The 27175-nt window shown below is 44.3% G+C and overlaps 1 protein-coding gene across 1 annotated transcript in view; it reads right to left on the bottom strand.

Moving 5' to 3' along the window:
- FAM13C (family with sequence similarity 13 member C) overlaps positions 1 to 19753 on the bottom strand; it is a gene marked incomplete at both ends in the record, with an annotated part of 44748 nt that extends 24995 nt beyond the window's left edge. The window contains 6 exon segments of the mRNA XM_081329134.1: positions 6475 to 6538; positions 7920 to 8041; positions 9945 to 10125; positions 19392 to 19645; positions 19648 to 19692; positions 19694 to 19753. Coding sequence (XP_081185260.1) covers positions 6475 to 6538; positions 7920 to 8041; positions 9945 to 10125; positions 19392 to 19645; positions 19648 to 19692; positions 19694 to 19753 — 726 coding nt within the window.
- Between the last annotated feature and the right edge of the window lie 7422 nt (positions 19754 to 27175).

Here is a 27175-nt window from a genome sequence, read left to right as displayed (position 1 = left end):
AAAGGCTGGTTTATTTATTTATTTATTTATTTATTTATTTATTTATTTATTTATTTATTTATTTATTTATTTATTTGTTGGATTTATATACCGCCCTATTCCCGAAGGACTCAGGGCAGTTCACAGGGCAGTTAAAACAGTACAAAAAGAGAAAAAAATGGAATTAAATTAGTACAGGCCCACAATTCATAATAACAATAAAATTTAAATTTTAAAATTAATTTAATATAATTTAATTAAATACTTTAAAATTTAAAATCCCTCAGTCCAGGCCAGACAATTCGAACAACCAGGTTTTTAAGTCCCGGCGAAAAGAGCGAAAGTCGGGGCAGTCCGAAGCTCCATCGGCAGTTCGTTCCAAAGGGCGGGCGCACTCACAGAGAACGCCCTCCCCCTGGGAATCACCTGCCGGCAATCTCTAACCGGTGGAACCCTAAGGAGGCCCTCCCTGTGGGCGCGCACAGGACGATGGGAAGCTGATGCTGGTAGCAGGTGCTCCCTAAGGTAATCCGGACCCATGCCATTTAGGGCTTTAGCTCCTTGAATCTCACCTGGAGGGCAACTGGAAGCCAATGCAGCTCGCGGAGAAGAGGTGTTACATGAGAGTATTGGGACACTCCCATTACTACTCGCACGGCTGCATTCTGCACCAGCTGAAGCCTCCGAGTGGTCCTCAAGGACAGCCCCATGTAGAGAGCATTGCAGTAGTCTAACCGGGAGGTCACGAGCACATGAGTGACTGTACGTAGGGCATCCCGGTCCAGATAAGGCCGCAACTGGCGCACCAGGCGAACCTGGGCAAAAGCCCCCCTGGTCACGGCTCCTATATTTAGATACCTTGTTCATCTGACATGGCTGATTTGCAATACCTGATTCCCACCTTCCCTTATCCAAAACCACTTCTTCCTCGTGGACCATGATCCCCTGCTCAGTTGAGCCATCATCTTTATCATCATCACATAGAGCTGAATCTGCCACCTTAGTATCCCTATTAAGTTCAGCAACGGCACTATATCTATCATACAGGGACACACCAGAAGCTTCAGGTTTAAGGTCAACAGCTCTCTACCAATCCAACAGTTGTCCATACTGCCCTTCTCCTGCAGGGTCTTTGAGGAAGATGGTGCTGATAGCAGAGCAGCTCAATAGAACAAACCAGCCGAGTTGGCCATCTAATTTTAGCCTGAAGAACACAACCAAGGACTCCAGACAAGCAATCGGTCCATGTAAAGTAGCAATCTGCTTATTAAGAGGAGGGTGTCCAAACTTAAAAACAGTACCACAAAAATAAAACAAGTGTTGCACTGAACTAAACCGGACATTCTAAAATACAGGTAGTCCTTGAGGTACGAACATGTGTCAAATGAATCAGACTCAGTTTCACAATTTTTTTAAAATCAAATTCATTAACTGAATCAAATGGACCATTAAATGAACGAAGATCTGACTTACTACTCTATTTCCTCCAGTTTGTTAATTGATCGCTCCCTTAACTGAGAAGCTTTCCCCACTGCTGCTGGCTACCCATCAGCTGTTTCCAGTGCAACCTTCCACTCAGAAACTAAATTGCCTCCAAGCAGACTTGCAGAGTTCTCAGTTTGCAACTACTTTAAAAAAAAAATCCATTTGTTGCTAGTCTGCTTTAAAAAAAAACAACCACGTGCCACTAATTAGCTTAAGAGTCTCCGGCCAGGCACCCAGGGGGGAGACGGAGGAAGGGTTTACAGAACTGTCGGCTTGCAACAGTAACAGAGATGGAGTGGACCTTGAGGTCATCTAGTCTAAACCACTGCTGTCACAAGAGAGTATTTCTGATAAATGCCTATCCAGTCTCTTCTTAAAAGCTTTCAGTGATAGGGCGCCCACAACTTCTGGAGGCAAATTTAAATTTAAAACCTACAAACTGCAGTAATATATGCTAATCTCCAAAATAAAAGCAAGGAAACACAATGTTATAGAATGCTTTGTGTAGATGCTGGCTAGCATTTCTACAAGCAGTTTCAAGGAAAATGCAAAGAAACTTTATCTTTGCAAAGTACCGTACTTTGCAAACAAAATAGTTTGCAAAGTACGGTACTTAAAATGAAGAGCAGTTTCCACTATAGAGTAACAATTTTTTTAAAAAAATACTTACAGAAGCAATTCTAGCAATCCAGTCCTCAGGCCCAAGTGGCAACAGCTGCAAAAATCACTCGCTCTTGTTTGGCCATGTGACCAATCCCTTCCAGCTTCAGGAATTTGCATTTGTAACCAAACCGTCCAGGCAAATCACAGTGTTAAAAATGGCCAACACTGCAGCAGTGACTGAATCCAAGTCACACAGCTACAGAGGCCTCTTTTTATAGCAATTTTGAATTTCTAACGTAAGTACCCTTTCTGAATAAATTCATTTTTGTGAAAACTCGCTAAGTGAACGTTCGTACCTGGGGGATTACCTGTACAATTGTAACAACACAAGCACTTAGCAAGGATGAATTTCTGCTGTTTTCGAACTACAGATGTTAAAGATTACACTTTTGCTTATGTGGGAAGTCAGCCCCTCAGAGAAGGAAATATTAAAAGGGCAGAAAAATATATTTCCTCCAAAGAATCTTAAAGAGGCAGGAAAGCATGCCTAGTTTTTCTTGATAGCTCCAGGTCTCCCTCCCACAAGCGGAAACCAGTTCTGTACAAATGCAGATGTAAATCCAGGAAGGTTGCAGGTCCCCAGCTGGGAGATTAAAAAGACAAAGACACCTAAAATCTACATACCCCAGCCCCGGGGAAGCAGGACATGACCTTTGGACATAATAGGAGTAACCCATCACCGTCAGAATACCAGAATGTTAAACCCAGACTCAGCTCAGAATACATGACACAGGAAATAGCCTCAAACAGGAACAGGAAATCACTCCAAACAAAAGGCTCAAGAGGGTATAAAAACCCACTCCCTACATGTGCTCAGCCCTTTCCCTTTTTCTGCCAGACATATTCCTGCCTGGTTCTCCTCTCCAATAAACTACAGCCTTCTTCCCAAAGCAGTTGCCATGTTTATTCCCAGCTTGGATGAACCACGATGAAGACCTTTCTTCCAACACTTAGATACATACTTCTGATCAGAAGGTTAGATGCCCTCACACAGAGGCAGTGCAATTCTCTTGTAGCCTTCCTGTTTAAGATCTTTAGTTGTATGGTTCAGACACCATTAGACACCCAGGTTCCTAACTTGATCCACTGGACAATGTCCCAATTCTCTTCAACTTCTGTTGAGCCACCCCTCCCAGCAATCTCTGGTGCTATGCAAATGCAATGCAAACGCAACCAGTGACTCAGTTGGCTTCAACCTCTGGTGCTATGCAAATGGCTAGCTTGATCCACTGGATGAAGTCCCAATGTTGAGCCATTCCTCCCAGCAAACTCTGGGGCTATGCAAATGCAATGCAAATGCAACCAGTCATTTCTAGTGCTGGATTCATTTCTAATGGTGCATCATTTCATCTATCATGGAAATGGAGTAAGAGCTGCCCTAGAGTGAATTACTAAAAAGGCTGTGTTGCCTAACTTTTCCTATTTCCTCAAATGTATTTCTACTTTCCTCAGCCAAAATAAAGAACTAATTGGGTGCAGCCACCAGAGGTGGCAATATGTTTTATATAATGTGATTATACCCCCTAATGCAATTATTACATAACTTCAATTAGTATAGTGCAGTTTTAAGGGGGTGTAGCATCTTGTGCTATTTTTAGAGTCAATTCTGAGTTATTTGTTAGAATAGATTTAAAAGGATGTTGTATCACGAGGAGTCCCATCCTGGCTCAAACACCCGCCCTCTTCAATAAGGAGAAAATGAGTGTGACATACGGATTATAATAAATCTGAAGAAAGAGAATTTAACTGCAGACGATTCTGGAGCTCTTAATGGAAATCGTGAAAATCTTATTGACAGGCCTTTATGTGTCTTTATTCCATAGTTCTACCGAATCAAGCATAGAAAGTCCTCAGAGTTAGATTCAATCAGTTTAAGATTCTCAGAGTTTGTTCTTTAAAAAATATATATCAAAAGCTTCTGTAGGAGACACCAGGCTGAGCCCAAAGGAGGGGTCAAATGCATCATTGGTCTTGAGTTCCTTTGCCCCTACCAGAGAATTTAGTCTAGCTCACCTTGAATTCCATTGACTCTTATCTACCACCAATTTGCCTTGACCATTAGTAGTTCAGATTCTTGTAGAAAGCTAGCATGAAATAAACTTGTATTCATTTTGGACAGGGGTAGGCAACCTTGGCTCTTTTATGACTCGTGGACTTCAACTCCCAGAATTCCTGAGCCAGCTATGCTGAGGAAAAATGGAGAGGTTTCCATACTGAACCATGCTGGCTCAGGAATTCTGGGAGTTGAAGTCCACGAGTCATAAAAGATTGCCTCCCCCTGGTTTTGGACATAATCTTGACTCCCAATTTCTTGCACTGCTTCCACTTTTCAAGAGAGATGGGCTTGATGGTTGATGGCACCTTCAAAAGTTCAGTCACTTAAGAAGCATTTGACTTTCATCAATTATAAACCAACTTGGGTGTTTTCGTGTGGTTGCCCACAATTTGGACAATCAGAACTAAGTCTACAAAACAAGCACATGCAAATAACCTCGCAGTTTACGCAAGAGGCAGAACTATTTTGTTTTCCTTGGCACAATCCTGAGGTTACCACATAGGACATACTGTGGATTTTCTTCTCAAGCCCTAAGTTCAAAAGAATAGTTGGAGAGGAGCAAAGAAGGAGGGTTTATCCAAAGGCAACATTCAATCTGCAGCCCTCATGATCTAAATTCATTCATCTCTATGCTGTCCTGCAACAGCAAGTTTTATCACAATAGTATTTTCATTATACATGTTTCCCACAGAACCTTGCAGATATATTTATAAGCTTACTGAGGCTGCTATTCTATTATGCCCAAGACAACAACACAGAGTCATTTATTGTCTCCACTGAGATGTTTCCTCAAGGATCTCTAGTTGGTTCTTCCCTATTCAGTCAAGCCAGGAAAAATCTCCTAAAAAGTATTTCTTGGAAAACCTTTTTTTCGTATTTATCTTGCTATTCTATCAGCTGGAAAGGCTGAAATTCATCTCTTCCAGTTTTGCACATCCTTTCGCCCTTCTCTAAAATTCACAAAACCCTTCTTAGGCAACCCATAATATCTTAGAGACTGAAAAAGTTTCAGAGTCTTCAAAAGCATTTCAACATTCAGAACAGAATGAAAATCAAACTATGGCCATGCTAGAATGTCATGAATTATGCCGCTTAGTCAACTACATGATTTATAAAATACACAAGTGCACCCCCCCCAAACAAGAGGCCATCAATTTCTCATGCAGGGATGCCCAAACCACAATACAAACATGTCCAATTATGCAAAACTCAACCCACTATCTTTTCCAGACTTTTATGAGAGTGTTTCTAGTCATCGTGGCTTATATTTATCTAAGCTTTGATTATTCAGTTTTAGCTCCTCTAACTAGAAGGAACTCCATAAAATTTGGGTTTAAGAAGGTCTCTGTCTACTTCCTAGTTACTTACTTTCTTCTACAATTGCTTTTAGGTCGCTTTAGCCAAAAAATAAATAAACTTGAACAGCTTAGAAAAGTTATATAAAATACACAGTATGTCAGGACCCACCCCAAACCACGTCTTAGGAAGACAAAAACTCTTGGAGTCAAATCTAGTCCAAAAAGAATCTTTACTATGACATGCTTGGTTGTAGGAATACAAGACAGGACTTAATATTGTCCCATGAACTAAACCCTTATAAAGAGTTCCCGGTTTAACCCCCCTTAACCCCATTTGGTCAGTCCCCCCCATTTACCTCATATCATCCCTCTCGTGGGAAAAAGGAACTTAGGACCCTTTATGTTTATTGCCCTCTTCCGTGACACAAGCCAGATGCTAGCCCCCCCTTTTGTTTTCCCAGTTCAAAAGGCTTCTCTTTTCCTTTGAAATGCCTAATACTGGTTCAATACACATCCGTTCTCTCCTCTTCGGGAGATGGCAGAATCCATGGAATAATGTTTGAAACATACATTTATGAATATGATATAAATGGATTCTGACACAGTACATACAGTATGATGTTAACAAAGAATATCATAAAAGAATAATAAAACTCCAATAACCATAGGAATATGACCGTAGCACAGACATCAGTGTTTCTGAACCTCTGCCACTTTAAGATGTGTGGACTTCAACTTCCAGAATACCCCAGCCAGCACTGCCGGGGAATTATGGGATTTGAAGTCCACACATCTTAAAGTGGCTGAGGTTCAGAAACACTGACATACATCATCCTCTGTGTCCTCTGTCTTTGACAGAATCGCAGCCCTGCAAGATGATTACTTGGTGCTTGAAGACCACACGTGAGCTCCTTATTTCATCACTCTTCTTAGCTTAAGGAAGATGCTGACACCATTTTAGGAAAAACATCTTTGGGCTTCTGATAGACTTACCTCAGTGAGCTTTTGCAGATGTTCAGCAGCATCATTTGGTGAAATGAATGCACTTTGATCTGACCTGCAAAATGGGGAGAAGCAGAGAATCACAGCCCCTTCCTCCAATCAACCTAACTGTGGAGAAACTCCATTAAATGAACCCATTTCTGGATTTTGCATAGCTCTTTAAAAGCAGAACCAGGAGAGATCCACTTAAAAAAATATCTCGGAGTGGAATGTTAGGCGATAGGAAATGAATTTTATTTCCTGAACCACTTTATTGCATTTACAGTCCTTAAAAGTTTACAGAAATGTGTTCACTGTAATTATTCCTTATGTTGTTAATCTAATCTTAATAAATGTCCTGCTCTGTCGTAATGACATATATGAACGGAAGAAGAGATGTTTCCGTAATTAAAAGCAGTACGCTGATACTTTCCAAAACAAATGCAAGGTTCGTGCACATAAATGTTTCAGTGAACACCAGATAAAAACTAAAAACTGCACTTTGGATTAGATAAACCTCCACTAGCTAAAATTTGACCGTCTGATCTGCTTTGTGATTTCTTAATCCTCACTATCTACCCCATGAATCATATCCAGCTCGCTTCGGTCAGTAACGGGAAGAAATCTTGGATTAATGAAAGGGAGGCAGGGTAGAAAATGCTGACGTGGAATTGCGCATTTCTTTTTTCTTAAGGGCCTGTAATTCTCACTGATCACCCCATTCAGCTACATTTTATCTTCCCTAGCAAAGACAGGAGTCACTACAATACCCTGAGCATATGTGGTAGGCTAGTTTTCCAGATAGACATAGCCCATCTGCTGGTCTGGGAATTTGGGGAGCGGAAGTCCACACATCTTCAAGTTAGCAAGTATGAAAAACCCTGGCCTATACCGTCTGAGGTAAAATAAGCAAATCCCCTTCAAATTTCTAGTTTAGAAATTTTAACATCTCCACCTTTAGAAAGTCTGTGTCTCTTTTCATATTTAGCTAATATTTCTGACTTACTGTAACACTCCGCAGCCCAGAGTGTCTATTCCGATAGAAATCACAATTTCCAGCATCTTCCTGCCGGACATAGCGTTATGCCTGCACACTATTTTCAAAGACGACTAATTTTTCCCTTTTTCATTTAGAGTTGTTTGTTGTTGTTTTTTGTCTTAAGCAGAAAATATCTCAGGCTCCGGTCCTAACAGAGAAATCCACGGAACAGGAGTCCACGTTTCTTTCTTTTCCAGATTTCTCTCCAATTTCATATTTCTGTGTGGATACACCACCTCATCTGATGCCCAGGTAAAACTGAGAAAACAGGGAAGAAGGGGGCTGGCATTGCCCGACACCCAAGATGCCAACATGAGTGAATACAGCCTGCTTTGAGTTGGGTGAATCACGTTGTGTGAGCCGCTAAAATATATTGTCCCCAGAAGCCACCAGGACTTGTTTATGCAAAAAGGAATACCTGGGTTGAAATTTGAGAGCTGTTTCCTGGTATCTCAGTGTGATGTTCTCAGCATATTCAGTAGCTGATGTCGTTGTTTTCTTCTGGCAGTCCGGGAGCCAGGATCCTGCATTTCCCATCTCCTGTTCAAAGAGGGAAGAGCAAAATAAAACTACATTCGAGTAACTGGGAGCCAGACTGATGCTGAACATCTGTTTTAGGAGGGGGAGGACGAAATGGGGAGGGGGAGGGGAAGAAAGAAGATGAAGAGGGAAGTCAAAAATTCATCCTCTGCTGCAGTCCTTGACTTGCAATAATCCATTTAGTGACTGTCCAAAGTTGTCACGGCACTGACCTATGGCTGTTTTTCACACTTACAACCATTGCAGCATTGCTAGGGCCACGTGATCATAATTCAGGTGCTCGGCCACTGTCTCACATCCACGACGGTTGCTGTGTCCTTGGGTGATGTGATCACCTTCTGACAAGCAAAGCCAATGGGGAAGCCAGATTCACTTAACAACGGTGTTACTGATTTAAAGACTTCAGTGATTCACTTAACCGTGGCAAAAAAAAATCATAAAATGGGGCTTAACAACCATCCTGCTTAGCAATGGAAATGTTGGGCTCAATTGTGGCCGTTAAGACGAGGACTACCTGTGCAAATATGAAGATGACAACGTGGGGATGTGCGGGTGAGACCCTCTGAGTGCATTCTTGCATCCCACCAGAGTGCCCTTTTTGTTCCTCATCTTGTTCCTCAGAACCTTCGCAGTCATTAGAAGATTGTTTCTCAAAAAAAAAATTTCGCTCTTTTTTGAAGCCGTCCGCGTTATCAATCAAATCAGTCGAAAAACCTAAGGGCTACATAACATTCTGACGTTTCCTATGCAACAGCGGGGAAAAAAATTTCTTCCTCCTCTAACTTAAAAGATATTTTGGTTCATCTTGCCCACGCGCTTGCAAACATCTCTTCGCAGCCATATCGATGTTACTTTTTTTGTTTTTTTTACATCAAGCCTGAGACTTTGAAGAAAGTATAGGCTTCTCCCAATATTAAATTCTGAGCTTTTTCTAAGTTTTTTTTCTCCTCAGAATGAGGTGCTTTAGAAAGAGTGTTCCTTGCTCCATCTACCTAGAATATCTTAATGTTAGCTTTAGTGCCAAGGTTGAACTGGAAGAAGTCAAGTCCTCCCAGTACGCAAAAGATTGTGTCACACACCACAGAGTGACAGCAGCAAAATTCCCCTTTCCTGACTTCTGTAGGGTTGTTTCAGAAGATGCCATTAAGTTTCAGAGAGATACTGATGGGAGGACAACTGTCAGAAAGGTCAACTCAGCCCATGTAACAGTTGGAAATGGCATTTTGTATTACACAGCAGGAAAGGCTAAGAAAGATTAGCTGTCATTAACCTCTCTCTTTCACTTGGCTAACGAAAGACAATAAGCTCCTTGAATCACAACAGCACTGATTAGACTTTAAAAACAAGCAGAATTTAAAAATTGCATATGGCCGCCCTAGAGTGATAAAAACACAAACAAGCTTGGTGCAGAAAGAAATCAATCACGGCATCTTTTTCGCAAAGTTGATTTCCTCAGATACTTCCCACAATTAACCTTAACAAGAAACTACAATCTATCCACACACAAACACTCACACACACACACACACACACACACACACACACACACACACACAAATCAGAATTCCAGCTCAGGAGAAAAACTGCTGTTTACTACTGAAGAAAAGAGACTAAAATGTCCAACCCATATACAAGTCAATGGCCAACCCAAAATGTCTGCAAAAGTCTCGTAGTCTTAACGGGTTTTTTTAAGAAATGTTCCCATCTCATCCCAATTGAACTGGAATGTTTAGAGATTACATTGTCTTTGTTTTCAGGATTTATTTCAAGCTTTTGAGCTGCATTTACTGTACCATGCCCCCCATGCCAGAGGACACCAGCCAATCTTAGAAATAAAAAGATAATCCCGAGGCTTTTCTTTTATTATTGATGAAATTACAGCAGGTATCTGCAAGCAAATTACCTGATTTTCTTCACGGTTTTTCCCATTTTCCGTTTTTGGAATGGAGGTAGGCTTTCTGGATTTTAAGTTCCCCATGCCAATTCTTAGAGTGCCATTGCAGGGGGTCGGCGTGTCTTGAAACACTGCCTGACTTTCCTCTAAGACTACAGATTTGTCTGGGTAGTTTTCCTTGTTTTCATCTCTGGGGGAAAATAAATAAATAAAAGCACATCTTTAAAAGCACTCTGAAGAATTTTAAGCCAGCAAAACAGGGAGCAAAATGGTGATGCTCGAAATGACACATCGATCATCCAGGTTATCTGAAAAATACAAATTTGCTTTTTCGTATCTCCTAAATGGACTTTCCCATCAAAATCACCAAGCCAACAATAAAATTTCTTTATATACCATCACTTTTTACACAGAGGGTAAAGAAATCCCAGACTTTAAGAATTAACTACTACAGCCAACTAATGCAAATTTGCCAGATTAAAAAAAACAATCCTCCTGGGTTTGCTGTTGTGTGTGTGTGGTTTTTGGAATTAACAGTAGGTTTTCACCATCCCAGCTTGGACCCCAGCCTGAATAATCATCCAGACCAATACCAATAGCACTATAGCACTTAGATTTATAAACTATTCCTTAGTGCTTTACGGCACTTTCTGAGCAGTTTACAGAGTCAACACATCATCCCCAACAATCTGGGTCCTCATTTTACTGGCCTCAGAAGGATGGAAGTCTGACTCAACCTTGAGCTAGTCAGGATAGAACTCCAGGCTATGGGCAGAGTAAGCGTGCAATACTGCATTGTAACCACTGCGCCACAAGGACTCCACAGCTCCATAGCTTGGAAAAGTCATGCCATGCCTGATCTCGGTTGTCTGGTTCGTCTTCCTTTAGATAAGGTTCCAATCCATTTTGTGTTGCCAAATTGCAGATGGTAGAGATAGATAGATGAGAGAGAGATGAGAGAGACAGACAGACAGACAGACAGATGATAGAGATAATAAATAGAAGATAGATAGATAGATAGATAGATAGATAGATAGATAGATAGATAGATAGATAGATAGACAGATGATAAAGATAATAAGTAGAAGATAGACAGACAGACTGACGATGATAGATAGATAGATAGATAGATAGATAGATAGATAGATAGATAGATAGATAGATAGATAGATAGATAGATAGATAGATAGATAGATAGATAGATAGATAGATAGATAATAGACAGACAGACACAGACAGACTGATGATGATAGATAGACAGACAGACAGACAGACAGACAATGGAGTTTATGGACCAGAATTGTTCATGGCTGCATCAAGCTCACAAGTACAGCAATATTTAGGGGGGAAAAGTGTTGTGGTAGATTGTTGACCCCAAGATGTAGATCGGCCCAAAAATATACTTCATATTACCTCCCGTATAGACTACTGCAATGGGACTACATGGGACTGCCCTTGAAGACCACCCAAAGGCTTCAACTGGTGCAGAATGCAGCTGCATGGGTTGTGATGGGAGCATCCCAATACTCCCATATTACACCCCTCCTGCGTGAGCTGCATTGGTTACCGGTTGTCCTCCAGGTGAGATTTAAGGTGCTGGTTCTTACCTATAAAGCCCTACATGGCTTAGGCCCGGGATATTTGCAGGACCGTCTGCTGCCAGGAACGACTTCCCATCGCCCTGTGCGCTCACCCAGGGAGGGCCTCCTCAGGGTGCTATCGGCCAGACAATGTCGACTGGCGACCCTCAGGGGGAGGGCCTTCTCTGTGGGGGCACCTGCCCTTTGGAATCAACTCCCCTTGGAGCTCCGGATGGCCCCGGATCTCCGTTCCTTTCATTGCGACCTTAAAACATGGCTTTTTCAACAGGCCAACCTGGACTGATGGAAGGGAGGTTTTCTTAATTTAGTTTTATTGTGTTTTTAATTGGACTATTTATGGGATAATTTGATTTAATACCTTTTAATGTTTGTATTTTGTGTTTTTATCGTTGTTAGCCACCCTGAGTCCTTTGGGAGATAGGGCGGCATACAAATCCCATAAATAAATAAATAAATAAATAAATACATAAATAAATACATAAATAAATAAATAAATAAATAAATATTAAGATTAAAACTACAACCCTGTAATCTCTTAATTTGAGTCGGGGTGACTGGATGGAGCTGAGCGTTTAGCAGCCAGGTGCCCTGCCTGACGCCACACAGAGTTCTCAGCAGATATTTTTTCTTTGTGCCCTAAAGAGATAAACATCTGCCACTGCCTAGGAATGAACTGTCAATCTTCTGAGTGGGAGGCGAGCATCTTCACCACTAGGCCACCACACCTCTCAATATGAAGACTCAAACTACCTTTATTAAAATTGGCTTGGAAAAGAGAATCCGGTTATGGATTACTTCTTCCTTCTTTATGCTCCCTAATTGGAATCATGGAGGTGTTTTAAGATATTTTCGCATTCTTCCTTCCTTATTTGGACTTAAGAATGCTTTCCTCTTCATTGTTTGGGGAACAGATCTCCCCTACAGATCCCCTGGTAACTACGGAGAATATCCGTAGCACGGATGGTAGATTTAGGCAGAGGCTTGTCCTCTGAGCTTGCTGCTTGGCTCCCGGACGTTTCATTACCAAACTAGGTAACATCTTCAGTGGGGTCAAAGATATCACCTAGTTGGAAACACAACATCCGGGAGCCAAGCAGCAAGATTGACAGACAAGCCTCTGCATAGATCTCCCCTTTCTCAAAGCCCTAGAGCCCTGGTGGCACAATGGTTAGAATGCAGTATTGCCGGCTAACTCACTGCTCACTGCCAGGAGTTCGATCCTGACGGGCTCAAGGTTGACTCAGCCTTCCATCCTTCCGAGGTCAGTAAAACGAGGACCCCCAAATGTTGGGGGCAAGATGATGACTCTGCAAACTGCTTAGAAAGGGCTGTAAAGCTCTGTGAAGTGGTATATAAGTCTAAGTGCTTATTGCTATTGCTTTATGTCAATGACCCAACAGGACCACTGGATGGTACCAAAGGATTAGAAATGCATTTGTTTGCTGCTTCCTGAAGGCATCTCCCTCCTTACCTCCACTAACTCCAGAGTTGATAACACAGCCGCCTTAAATGATTCCTGAGGGAGATTGGTCTATTGAACTTAGTCCCTACCAAGCCGTCATCTATATTGGTTTGCATGAATGTTTTGTGTAAACTCAGCTTGGCCCAAACCAAAATAGATAGTCTTGTATACACTTCACCAATAATTATTATTATCTCAATAAATCATAGGTAAAAACCCATGTCTTAAGTGCTCATCTCACCCTTTTTTTAACCGGCTGTTTCCGGCTTCCTCAAATCTCCTGTTTCGCAGCCAGTCGTAGTGCAGCTGTAGAGGTTTTGAGAGCTGTAGTCTACCAGGTTGCAGTGGACTATGTCATCCAGCGTTCTCTAATAATTAAACCTGCCGTATGCAATATAAGGAAGGGACGCGGTGGCTCAGTGGGTTAGGACGCTGAGCTTGTCGATCAGAAGGTCGGCAGTTTGGCGGGTCGAATCCCGAGTGCCGCGTAACAGAGTGAGCGCCTGATACTCGTCCCAGCTTCTGCCAACCTAGCAGTTCGAAAGCACGTAAAAAATGCAAGTAGAAAAATAGGGACCACTCCGGTGGGAAGGTAACAGCGCTCCGTGCGCCTTTGGCATCTAGTCATGCCAGCCACATGACCACGGAGACGTCCTCGGACAAGCGCTGGCTCTTCGGCTTTGAAACGGAGATGAGCACTGGCCCCTAGAGTCGGAAACGACTAGCACGCGTGTGCGGGGGAACCTTTACCTTTTACCTTTTATGCAATATAACCAATAACCATTCCTCGTTTTTTAAAATCGTCTTATGTAAGAATTTGACCCTTGTTCTTTGTCTAACATAGGGGTGTCAAACTGCCGGCCCACGGGCCAGTTGCATCATGCAGAGGCCGTGCCCATCCTGGCTCCGGCAATGCAAAAAAAGTTTCGAAATGTCACGACACATCACGTGACGCGGCGAGTTTGACACCCGTGGTCTAACATTACCGAATAAAAAAGAGTGTGACAGGATTTTTTTTATCTCTCTCTCCCCTCCACACATTACACACTCAGTCGCTATTCCTTATTTACCCCTGAAATTTGATATATAATTCCTGTTAATTGATACAGCTGCATCCTCTCTGACTCAGTTCGTGTACGAGTTACCACTTAGCAATAGCCATAGCACGTAGACATATATACCGCTCCGTAGTTTACAGCCCTCTCTAAGCAGTTTACAGAGTCAGCATGTTGCACCCAACAATCTGGATCTTCATTTTACCCATCTCGGAAGGATGGAAGGCTGAGTCAACGTTGTGCCAGTCTGAATCGAACTTCTGGCTGTCAGCAGAGTTAGCCTGCCATGCTGCATTCTAGCCACTGCTCTATGAGGGCTCTCACAAAACAGAAATTGTGATGAACTAAACAGTTGTTCAGTTGATTGTACTGCTATAGAAACCAAATTGATGCTGAATTTAATAACAGCTGCAAGACTTTTGGTAGCGCAATACTGGAAGAAGGAGGACCTGCCTACTATTGAAGAATGGACTTTGAAAGTTTCGAACTTGGCAGAAATGGCTACAATCTCGGCATATGTGAAAGATCACTCGCAACAGAGATATATAGTGGAATGGAAAAGATGGATTGATTTTATTCAGAACAAATATGGGACTACAAAGTATCATTTAGCATTTGAATAGTTATTAGTTATTGTAATTAGAGGCTATATTATTTTTCTTTTTTATGGTTAAGGAGAGTTAAAGTGCAATAGGGTTTAAAGAGTAATTATAGTAATTAGAATATTTTAGAGTAAGATTGTTTGATGTAATACCCTGTATTCGGCTCTGGGAAGTCGGGGGGGGCGTGTGTGTTGGGATGGGAGGGATGGGGAGAGGGGTGGAGTAGATGGGGTATATGTTTCAAAAATGTATTTTAAAACTTTTCAATAAAAAAAAACAGTTGTTCAGTTGGTAGGGAGCAATAGTAGTACTGTGATGAATCCCTCAGCTTCCTAGAATCCTGATTTTTAAAAATAAATAAATAAATAAATAAAAGCCTTAAACCCTTATTTCCTTACCTTATAGAGCAACTGCCTGGGTTCTCACAATCCCACTGCCAGCCAATCACATGCCCAAACTATTTCTAAATATTTGTGTTGGCAGCAAAGTAATATTGGAAAGGTTACTGCAATTCAGACTTGAAAACACTCCGGCACACACGGACAGGGGGAAGCCTCAGAGGCATAATATTACTTACTGTCGCAGCACGGCTCTGGAGAGTGATATAGGCCACCAGTAACCCAGAGCAAACTGTCTACTGCCCTTGAAGACATCTCCAAGAAGTTCTCCCCATCTGCTCCTCAGCCCTGCCACACGGAAAGGCTTATCAAATGGATAACTCGGTCAATGAGTAGGAAGTGACTCTCATCACGCCCAACTGACTGAGTGATACATAAACAGAAAGCCAATTCTGCAGCAGGTATGGATGTACCTATCCTATACCGGCTATTTTGAGGCCTTATAATATCATTGACAGCAGAGCCATCACCCTGCCAACAAAAGTGCGTACAGTCAAGGCTATGGTCTTCCCAGTTGCAATGTATGGCTGTGAAAGTTGGACCACAAGAAAGGCTGAGCGCCAAAGAATTGAGCCCTTTGAACTCTGGTGCTGGAGAAGACTCCTGCGAGTCCCTTGGACTGCAAGGCGATCAAACCGGTCAGTGCTAGAGGAGATCAACCCTGACTGCTCTTTAGAAGGCCAGATCCTGAAGTTGAAACTCAAATACTTTGGCCACCTAATGAGAAGGAAGGACTCACTGGAGAAGAGCCTCATGCTGGGAAAGATTGAGGGCAATGGAAGAAGGGGACGACAGAGAATGAGGTGGCTGGATGGAGTCACTGAAGCAGTAGACGTGAGCTTAAATGGACTCCAGAAGATGGTAGAGGACAGAAAAGCCTGGAGGAACGTTGCCCATGGGGTCGTGATGGGTTGGGCACGACGCCGCAACTAACGAACAACAATATCATTGACAATAAATGGACTTAAATGCCCAATCCTTGCCAAATGCAATATGTATTATCATATGCCACCAAAACTCCACTGCATTCTGTATAGGAAAAACAGAATAAGAGAGTTGGAAGGGACCTTGGAGGTCCTCTAGTCCAGGGCTTTTCAACCTTTTCACCCATTGTACCACTTTTGGGATATGGCAATATCTGAGTACCACCAGTTGCCTAGCAAGGTGTCAAAAACCTGATGATCAAAACAAACAAAAAGGAACAAAGTGATAAAGTACAGGCAGTCTTCGACTTACAACAGTTTGCTTAGTGATTGTTCAAAGCTACAACGGCACTGAAAAAAGTGACTTATGACCATTTTTCACACTTACGACCGTTTCAGCATTCCCAAGGGTCATGTGATTTACATTCGGATGCTTGGCAACTGATTCATACTTATGATGGCTGCTGTGTCTCAAGGTCATGTGATCCCCTTTTGCAACCTTTCGACAAGCAAAGTCAATGGAGGAGCCAGGTTCACTTAACAACCTTTTATATCAGGGGTGTCAAACTCAATTTCACTGAGGGCCGCATTAACATTGCAGTTACCGTGTGTCTGTGGGGGGGTGTTCCTTCCTTCCTTTTTCCCTCCCACCCTGCCTCCCTCCTTCTCATTCCTCATTCCTCATTCCTCATTCCTCATTCCTCATTCCTCATTCCTCATTCCCCTTTCCTTCCTTCCTTCCTTCCTTCCTTCCTTCCTTCCTTCCTTCCTTCCTTCCTTCCTTCCTTCCTTCCTCTCCTCCTTTCCCTCCTTCTCATTCCCATCTCCTTCCTTCCTTTCTTTCTGTGCTGATCCTGGTTGCTTCTGCTGAGCCCTGAGAGCTGATTCGCACTTCTGCAGGGCTGTCAGGGCTCAGGGGAAGCGCCAGGATCAGCGCCGGGCTCCAGCTGATCGGCAGTTCTGGGCAGCTCAGCAGAAGTGCTGATCAACTGTAGCTGCGCGCGTTGATCCTGGGCTCTTGCCCAGCTCACTCGCTCACCCTTCACCCGAAAACAAGCTGCTCCCTCACTCACCCTTTGCCTGAAAACAGGGCGCTCGCCAAACTTGCCGCCGCTCGCTCTGTCTCTCCTCACTGCTTTTGTAAAAAAAAGCCTCCCTTTGCCCCTTTTATACCTTCTCTTCTCTCTGCCCTCCCCCTCCCCCTTTTCCCTTCCAGGTGTGCCGGAAGCTCCAATTACCATGTTGCCACATGCACCGATCCTGGGGCTTCTGCCAAGCTCTGCAGCTCCAGCTGATCTCCTCCCGGTCTGTGCAGCACCGCTTTAGCTGGTTCCCTCCCCCACTACACTTGGCTAGGGCTCGCGTACCACCTGCCAGGTGCTAAAGGACTACAGGTGATATGTGTACCACCTGTTGAAAAGCCCTTTCCTAGTCTAACCCGCTGCCCAAGCAAGAGACCCTCTATACCCAGTGGTGGGATTCAAATAGGTGAACAACCGCTTCTCTGCATGGATGCCGCTTCTGGAAGTCCATTCTGGGCCTGGGCAACAAAACAATTAGCTACCGGTTCTGCCGAAGTGGTGCGAACAGGCTGAATCCCACCACTGCCTGTACCATTCAGACAAGTGGCTGTCCAGTCTCTTTTTAAAAGCCCGCAGTGATGGAGCATCCACAACTTCTGAAGGCAAGTCATTCCAGTGGTTAATTGTTCTCACGGTCAGGACCACCTTCAACGTAAATCTGACCCCAGACATATCACTACTTAAACCACTTTGCCAGTTCTGAGGATTCCCATGGGACTTTTTCTTGAAAGTTCCTAGGAATGTTGTCAGGTTCTGCTTAACTGCCATGAGCATCAGAAGTTTGGCCTTAGTTTTTATTAGAGACTGTACAGTTAATCTCAGCTGTGCTAGATTATTTTCTTCAAAATCTTGTATTTCCGCCTGGAAATACAACATTCCCCTGCTGGGATCAGCAGCATCTTCGACCCAGGCAAGGAAGATATAGGTACAAGTTGTTCAAAGGAAAAGATTAAGCTTCCCAACTTCCTCCAGAACAAATTCAAAATAAATTTTAAAAGAAAACTGGAAGGCTGATAAAGTACAAGTCCAAAACTTGTGAAGAAACCTCTTCAATTCATCCTTCTTTCTCAGCGTGTGAAAAGTTTCGACAGACATTTCAGGAAAGGCAACCGAGAGCGTCGCCCAGGAGTCAAGATGGGGATGAGGCATTAACTCAACCGAGGATGGTGCTTGGGAGAGGCTGCCACTAAACCTGGATGTTGTATTCAGTGATCCCAGTTGACACCCTCAGACAGCCCCAGGCTTCATTGTTTTTTCACTGCCTTGCCCTGCCTTGCCCTGCTTTCTGAGAACATCAACACGGGGGCTTCTTTGGATCTCTGGAAAGTGGCGGATCACACCAGCTCCATATTCAGAAAGGAGGATTAATTCCTTCCTTTCCAGATCGTTTTCCTAATTCGACCCTGCGGTGGAAAAACACGTAAGAAGATCAGGAAGATCCCTAGGCTTTCTTCTTGGAAATGGGAGATCTGGGCGACAATCAGGTCCAAGCCTTGCGCTGTCCTTTGGGGTCCTCCTGCCCCACCCCCCTCCCTTGTGCCTGGCCAGAGCCCACATGGCCCCCAACACACGTCCTTAGGGATAGACTGCCACTGAACACAGAGGTTCTGTTGGGAGACGGGCAGGCCTTGAGTTGCAGGTGGGCCAGGACCGGTTTGAAGGATGTTTTTTTTTTTCAGATTCCTCTATGCAAACGCTGAGCTGTGAAAAGGACAGCGCCGACTCCTCCCGGCAGCCCACTTGATCTCTAGGAGACCATCTTTGCCTTTCTTCGCTCTTCGGCTTCCCAAAAGGACGCAACCCCCCACGCGAGGCGCCTCCTTCGGCTGAAGGCCCCTTCTGGTGTTTTTTTTTCCCCGAGCTCCAGCAACATCTCGGAGCCCACCTGGAGGAACGGACGGACAGACAGACAGAGAGACAAGACATCCGCACTTCGGCTGCGGAGGGACCCTGGACAGCAGCCACTTACCCCTGATTCCTCTCCGGTCAGGGAACTGCACCTTAAGGCAGCCGTCGCGAGTTGCGCCGGCCAACGTCCCCCCCGCCCCCCAATGAATCGTCTCTTCCTTCCCCCCGGAGCTCCTCCGGTCCCGCGACCAAGCCAGAGCCTGCCGAGAGCTGCCCGCCCCCTCTTCCAGCTCCGCTCCTGGGTCCCCGGTGCCCAAGCCCCGAGCCCTCCGCAGCCTGGGCCGCCTCCCTCCGTCCCCGGAGCCCGCGGGACTTGTCCAGCTCTGGCGCCCTGACCACCGAGCTCCCCGCCGACCCAGCAGGCCGGTCTGCACACACACACCCCTCCCCAAACGCCCCCCGCTTGGCCCGGCCCCTGCACTTACTCGGGCAGCTTGGGGCTGCCGAAGCTCTGGGGCTGGACGCTGAAGCAGAAGCAGGAGAACATGGGCGCGGGCTCAGCGCGGGCCGCCGCCGCCGCCGCCTCCCCGGCTCCCTCTCCGCGCCGGCAGCCCAGCCAGAGGCATGGCCGGCCCCGGCAGAGCGAGCCTTTCACGCGGCGCTCGGCCAGCTCGCCCAGCGGCGGCCCGGTGCTCGGCCGGCTCTGCACATGCTCCGCGTCCTCCCAGCCGCTGGGGGGGGCCGCCACGCCAGCCTCCCGCCGCCCCGGCCGGCCTCTCCCGCCCAAGGAGCCCGCTGGGCCTCCGCGGAGGAGAGGGCGCCCGCCAGCGCCGCCCGCCTCGGGCATATGGCCAGGGTCGGGCCCGACCTCCGGGAGATTCGGGCGGCTCCGGCCGAGCCTGGCGGGGAGGGGCGGGCGGGGGGAGCCTCGCCGGCGGAGGAGGGAGAGGGCGCCGCGCCCCAGCAGCTACAAGGGGAAGGGCGGGGAAGGCGGAGGCGCCGGGGCTGCCCCCAGAGACGACCGGCGCTCTTGTCCTCTTGTTGCAAGGGGAGGCAACGCCGCGGTTGGCCCCGCTGCAGCGCTCGCGGAGCCGGGAAATGGCAGCCCCTCCCCAGAAAAAAAAAGCCGGAAAGCTCCGGTGGGCCCCCAGCAGCAACAACCGTGCGCCAGAATCCTTGGGGAGGGCGGGGGCTGTTTCCAGGCTTGCCCAGCCAGCTGCTCTTCTTTCCGGTCCTTTGGGTCATCCAGAAGAAGAGCCCCCCCCCACCCCACCCCACCCCCAATGGGACCTTATTTTATTTATTTATTTTTTATTTTAATTCCATTTATATCCCGCCCTTCTCCGAAGACTCAGGGCGGCTTACAAACTTAGCAGTAGCCTTCATTCTATGTATATACCTGCTTATTAGGGCTTTCACACACACCCCCAAGCGGCATTATTACAAAGTCAGCTTAATTGCCCCCAACAATCTGGGTCCTTAGGTGACCAGGTGCCCCGGGAGCTCCGAGGCTGCGATGCCCCGGCCGGACTCAACGGCCTCCTGAGGCCCCGAGCGGAGCCCGGCCGCTGTCCGCCACCAAGGTGCTGAAGGCGGGCTTGGGATTCTTGATAGGCCAGAAGCAGGGTCGGGGTGAAATGGAAGAGCCAAATTGAAGAGTAAAACCCGCTCTGGACGGATTGGGCCCCCTCTGAAGTGGGCTGAGATCGTGAGGACCTGTCCTGTCCAAATGGCTAGCAGGACATCTCCACGCCAGAGTTACTGGGAAGGTGAGGATGAACCTGGTGGACACAGGGTTTATGTCGCTGACTCTGAAACAGGTGGGTGAGGCTGAAAGATGCTGCCCACCGTTGCTGTAGAAAGAATCTACCAGAACTTAATTTGTGTCTCATGAAAGAACAGGGGAGGGGAGGGGAGGGGAGGGGAGGAAAGGAAAGGAAAGGAAAGGAAAGGAAAGGAAAGGAAAGGAAAGGAAAGGAAAGGAAAGGAAAGGAAAGGAAAGGTGAAAATAATGATAATAAAACCCTGTTTGTTCGAGTGATTGATTGATTCCCATGAGTTGGGCAACTCAAAGCTTTCCCCCAGAGCTGGAGTCATATATATATATATATATATATATATATATATATATATATATATATATATATATATATATATATATATATATATATATATATATATATATATATATATATATATATATATATATATATATATATATATATATATATATATATATATATATATATATATATATATATATATATATATATATATATATATATATATATGAGAAGGTGAGTTGGATATCTTCACTGCCTTGAGTTATTTGTAAGGCATGATGCAAATAAATCAAATCAAAGTCTGCAGAGTTCAGCCACCATGCTGAGAACAGTTTTTGCTTTCAACCCAATGCATTCATTTCCTTTTTACCCCCCTCACTTGTTCCTTCTTCCAGCTGTTTTTGTTGTGAGGAAGGAGGGAGGCGGGGAAGGTGGCTATTGCTCTCAAGGCAGCTAGCTTGGAGTGACATCAGTGGGACATCCAGAAACAATAAGGCTTTGGCAACTGTTGGAGAGGCTGGCTCCTGGCAACAGCCCTGGTGATGTTCATAGTGCAAGGAGACCAGGCCTTGGAGCAGGATGTTTTTTTTGCATCAAAAGCCCATCTCTAGTTTGCCTCTCCTTTTTCTCCCCTCTTTTTCCTCTAGAATATATAATCTCCTTGGTGAAGATGTAAACACGGGCATCAGTCTTGGCTGCTGCTTGGGCCCCTTCTCACAGTTGTTGCCATTTCCTCTGCAGCAGGACTGGGTCTGGCCTGGGTCTGGCCTGGTCCAGAACCACCAAGGGGGCAGACTTACCCCAAGAAGCTGCTCTGCTCCAGTTGTCTTTCTCTTCACTGCTCTGTGGTGCAGTGTTTTTGTGAGAGCAGGATGAAGCCACAAGGCCGTTTCTACACACACACACACACACACACACACACACACATACCATGCCAACTTAATAGAAAACACAGAACTATCTTGTTTTGCTTTGGCAGATGTGCTGAGCTAACCTGACAGATTTGAGGCACAGTGATGTCATTGCAATCCATGATGTCTCATTGGTGGATGTCAAAACATTGACAGAAGTGGAAACCAGAGGCTGAAAACTGCTATGAATGGCAATAAACCAGAAGTGGAATTTGTTTGCCCATAGCTCATTAGGTCCCTTTGTCCCCAGAGGCTCATTTTATTTATACTGCCTGGTGGAACAGCCACTAAAGAATGTTTTTCTCTAAAGCAAATGAGGACTTCCGTCTTTAGCAAAATACATTTGTAATCGGAGGGAATTAAATGTTTGCTCAGCTTGTTCGAAGGCATCGCAGCTGATGGCAATGAAATACACCTTCCTTGAGTTTGGGAAGTGCAGGGATAATTCCTAGTAAGTCTTGGAGATTTGCTATTGAACTTGCAAGCCATGGTTAGTATTGATTACACTAATCGCTTGTGCGCATTTGATTTTCTCCAGAATCAACTATACTTTTTAATGAGAATTTATGTTAAGTGAAGAGGAAAAGAAGAGGGTGGGGGGCACAAATGATAATAGTAATGATGGGCAAGAGAGAAAGGATCTTTTGTAGAGACACAAGTAGTCCTTATCATGAAAAAAAAGGGTTCTGGGATGCACAAAAGCATTTCATCCAAAGGAACTTCCTGCTGACAGTTCCATGGGAACTAAAATAGCTGTCATAACCCATTCCTAATTTATTTCATTTCATTTCTATTTCATTCCACCTTTTCCTGGGTTTTGCCATACTCCCAAGGGGGAGGGGGGATGTGCCTGCAGGGCTATTGCTTTCACTTCCTTTATTCGCTACAATGAAATCCTTTATTTTGTTTATTGGGTTTGTATCCTGTTTCCTGTGTTATCTCTCCCTCTCTGAACTCTATCTTTTAAACTGTCAGTTAAGAACAAAGGAGGAAATAAGGAATGTAACCTCAGTGCCTGGTTTATGTCTACGCTCTCAGAGGGAGGTGTGAAGAAGCCTTCACTGCGTGAGCTGGAGATAAGCCAATGTTATCTTCCCCGTTTCCCACAACGGACTTAACACTTGGGGATCGGCTGTCCCATATCGGGCATGTCCCATGTGGTGGGGTCCTGCTTGGGGATACTATAATCTACTGTGTTGCGCAGGAAATCTCAGATCCTGTCTATTATGCCTGCTATCACCTACTCTTAATAAAAGTTCCTGCTTGGAAGAAATTGCAAGAGTTCTGCTTTCTTAAGATGTGGGATTGGAGTGGGTTCTGACAATAGCTCTCTTTCAAATCACTTCTGGTACTTCCAAGGCCTAGGCAGGGCATCTGCTTGGCCACCGTTTGCCACTGCTGTGATCTGGGCTCAGTGCTGAGTCCTCAGAGCAGGACTGGAGAATTGTCGCTCACACTTGACCATGGCTGTGTTCAGCTGGGTAAGAGGTGCCAAGAGAAGACCAGTTGGGGAGGGGGACTCTGCCTCCTGCACCTTCACTACCTTGTCCTTAAAGCTGAGGAGGGATTCCTGAAGCAAGGTGTTTGGAAGTAGCTGCTGTAGATTTGTGTGCAGAAAGGCTGCAGAGAGAGTCTTCTTGGAAAGCCTAAGCTTTCCTTAGCAAAGTGTGAAAGAGAAGCATCCTCAGCCTGAAAAAAAATAACAGTGAGAAGAGAATCCCATTTAGAAATCATCACCAGGATCACATTCACACTCCCCCCGCCGCCCCCGATCCCTAAGGTGTGTTATAACACAATGCTAATGCCTAGGGGGAAAAAAGCAGGCGTGAAGGTACAAAGCTGCCCAGAGAACTTAGCATCTTCTAGGCTCCCTATCACCTCTGAAGTTTTAATTTATTTTAGATTCTCTTAAATGAATCAATGTGCAAACAGGAAGACACTCTGCTGAGAAGGGAAGCACCGGCTCCAAGCAGTTATAGTTCCATCAGATTCCTGGGGAAATTCTTACATAAGGAAACGTGACATAGCAGCAACTTGGTTTGGAAGGATGCCCACTAACTGGGAAAAGAGAGAGAGAGAGAGAGAGAGAGAGAGAGAGAGAGAGGGGGTTTTTGTTTAGCATTTGTTTTATGGGAGAAAGAGAAGAACCCCCAGCCAAAGTCTACTGTGTGTAAATTCTCATCAAGGCACACAAACGTAACACATCAGTTGGTTTTTCAGAACTTGATGACAGAGGATGCGAAGCTTCAGATCATCTGGATTGTGAAGACCCTTTTCAGTACAATTAGCCAGTGAAGACATAGATTTAGCAGCAGCAAAAATCAGGACAGCGCAGGAACAGTGATGGAAGCTGTGATTGTTCTTTTCCTTATTTCTCTAGGGATCCCACCTGGCGCGTGGAGGCATCTTGCAAAGCATCAGAAAGAGAAGTAAGAATTAAAATTAGAAATGGACCGACTGGATTATCCATTATCCAAAACAGGCACAGTGTTTGATGCATAGAATTTTTTTACTGTCTCCAAATCTATATTATGATAGAGATAATTGGATTCCAATGTGTTATTCTAGCAACAGTACATTGCATACAAGTAAACTATTCATGGATTTATTTTGCTGGGCTGAAATTATGAGACTGCCCAGGGCCTAGAGGCAGTTTAATCCATCTCTGAAGCAGGATATTACACTCTTCAGGGTGCCAACTTCCCATTTGCAAAATATATGACAAAGATTCCAGCCAATTCCTAATGTTGTTTACTTTCCAGAGTCTGTGGTTGCTGTTCTGTTGCTTCCCTTGTTATGTTAGGTCTTTGGGGAATCACCACTTTGATATGCCGCTAAGTATAAAATGGTATCAAAATTGTATTATTTTAAGCTTCCTTGTGGGAACAGTTTCAGAGATTAGGGAAAAACAGAGGAAGAGATCTTGCCTGGCTAAAGAACTGATCTTGTGAATAAGCACACAGTTTTTAAATAGTCTTTTCCTTGATTTGCATGCATTTAACAGATTTAAAATAATGTGACCTTTGTGACCTCTATCCTTACAGCCAGATCCTGAAGCTGAAACTCAAATACTTTGGCCACCTAATGAGAAGGAAAGACTCACTGGAGAAGAGCCTAATGCTGGGAAAGGTTGAGGGCAAGAGAAGAAGGGGACGACAGAGAATGAGGTGGCTGGATGGAGTCACTGAAGCAGTAGGCGTGAACCTAAATGGACTCCAGAAGATGGTACAGGACAGGAAGGCCTGGAGGAACGTTGTCCATGGGGTTGCGATTGGTCGGACATGACTTCGCAGCTAACAACAACAACAACAATCCTTACAGCACCATGTATTAAGGAGCTCCTTGTGCTCCTTATAAAAGTATATATTTTTTATTATTTTTCATCTTTCATTTTTGTGATGCATTGCAGACTATATTCCCCCATCACATCTCTCTAAGGAATTTTATCCGCTTTTTTCCAATTGGCAACCAGCTGATGAGTTGCAAAAATAAAAAGGATGAGGCTGTATTTTATTAGCTCATTGTTCCTCTTCCTTTAAGGCTTCTCTCCCTACACTTATGAAAATGGGCATGGGTGTTGGCACTGAAGGAAAATACTTCAGGGTCTGAAGGAGTTTCACATCACAATAAAACAGAAGACATATTTCCTGATGCTTCTACCTTGCCTTATTGCTTAAGCCACTGTAGATAAATTTATGTGCTGATGTCTGCTCAGGTGCTATTTGATAAGGCTGGATAAACTACCAGGCGACATCATGGCAAAACAAAGTTTATGAATAAACCTGAGTCTGAAATTTTAGTAACTTAAGTAAAGCAAAAAAGGAAATTCTAGGAATGTTATATGTTGGAACTTCTTAAAAAAACCTTTACTATTTTTAAACTTTAGACCAATAAAATGAACACTTAGCTGTAATGAGCCCTGGAAGCTTGAGTTGACACCCCCCCCAAATGACCCATGGAGGCTTCGGTTGGCCACCAAAGAGCTGTAGAAGTTGAACCCCCAAAGCCTGGAACTGGGTGTTCGGGCCAGCATCATTCCACAAGTCTGAGTTCACCTGAAATGACCTCTAGTGGCTTGATTTGACCCCCAAACAAATCCTGGAAGCTTGAGTTGACCCCAGAATGAGAAATCATGTAAAGGCTGCATAGGAAGGAATGATCCATCTTCTCAGCAATACCCTGAAGACCAAAAGGGTATCAACAATTACTTGCCAGATAAAAATTATGATGTAGCACATCAGGAATGAATACATTCATACCTCATTATGAATCAGAAAAGTTTGGCAACAGCTTTTCTGATTTTTTTTTAATTATGATTGGTAATGTGTGATTTAAAAAAGAAGTACAAATGTGGCACACAAACATACACATTTTGTTGTATTTAATGGTTTCTTGGGTTCTTTGAATTAAGTGCCCTCACAAATCATGTTCTCTGATGAGAAAACGCAGCATATAAATATTAAATAACGGGAGGACTTTTGCTTCTCTTGAGTAATGATTGATTGGCCTAATTGGCAATTCCCTTTTGGAAGTCCCAACAAGAAGAGGTTAACATGTACCAACAGCTCTAGGTTGATGCTGGGGCCCAACCCTAGAAGACATCCAGAGCAACTTATATCTATCTTTTCAATGGAGCTTCTGATACACTGGCCGAGTTTCTTTTGAATCTGGAAGGCCACGTCTGCTCAGTCTCATTTGAAGTCTATTGGGTTGCACACAAACCTGTGTTGGATTTTCCCCTTGAAATAGCTTCCAGAATGGGCTCCATCAGTTCTTTTCTGTTGAACCAAATTTTGCCATTATTGTTTATGTCTTGGGCAAATTCAAGGTAGACAGGATTTGTGGACAATTTCATTTGTTGACTATAATTACCAAATCCATCAATACTTGATATAAGCACAAACCTGACTCAAAACTCTTTTGCTCAGGATTTTGTTTTGAGTATCAGATCTAAGCTGAGCTGAACTTTGTTGAATGATAATCTGTCTCTGGCAATAACTACCCTGCTTATCACAAAGCAGGAGGTAAATCAGAGAGAAAGCCTTCAAAAAAAAAAGGCTCGCATCTGAATGTTCAATTCATAGTTTTTCCTGGAAGTAAATTTGATTATTTATTCTGTCCTCAACTCATAATTATGTGCATACACCCAAACAAGCGCACTTGGGTGGAACCATTTTTACCCCTCAGCTTCTCTGTTCAGTGCTACATTGATAAATTGTTAGTTTTAAAACAGGTTGCAATGTGTAATTAGATTATGCATATTATACGAAGGAGCAGATTGAGCAGTTTTCTGCT

This window comes from Vipera berus, assembly GCF_964194415.1.
Source record: "Vipera berus genome assembly, chromosome: 5".
In the NCBI taxonomy this organism is placed as follows: Eukaryota; Metazoa; Chordata; class Lepidosauria; order Squamata; family Viperidae; genus Vipera; species Vipera berus.
This window is presented reverse-complemented; position numbering and strand designations above follow the sequence as displayed.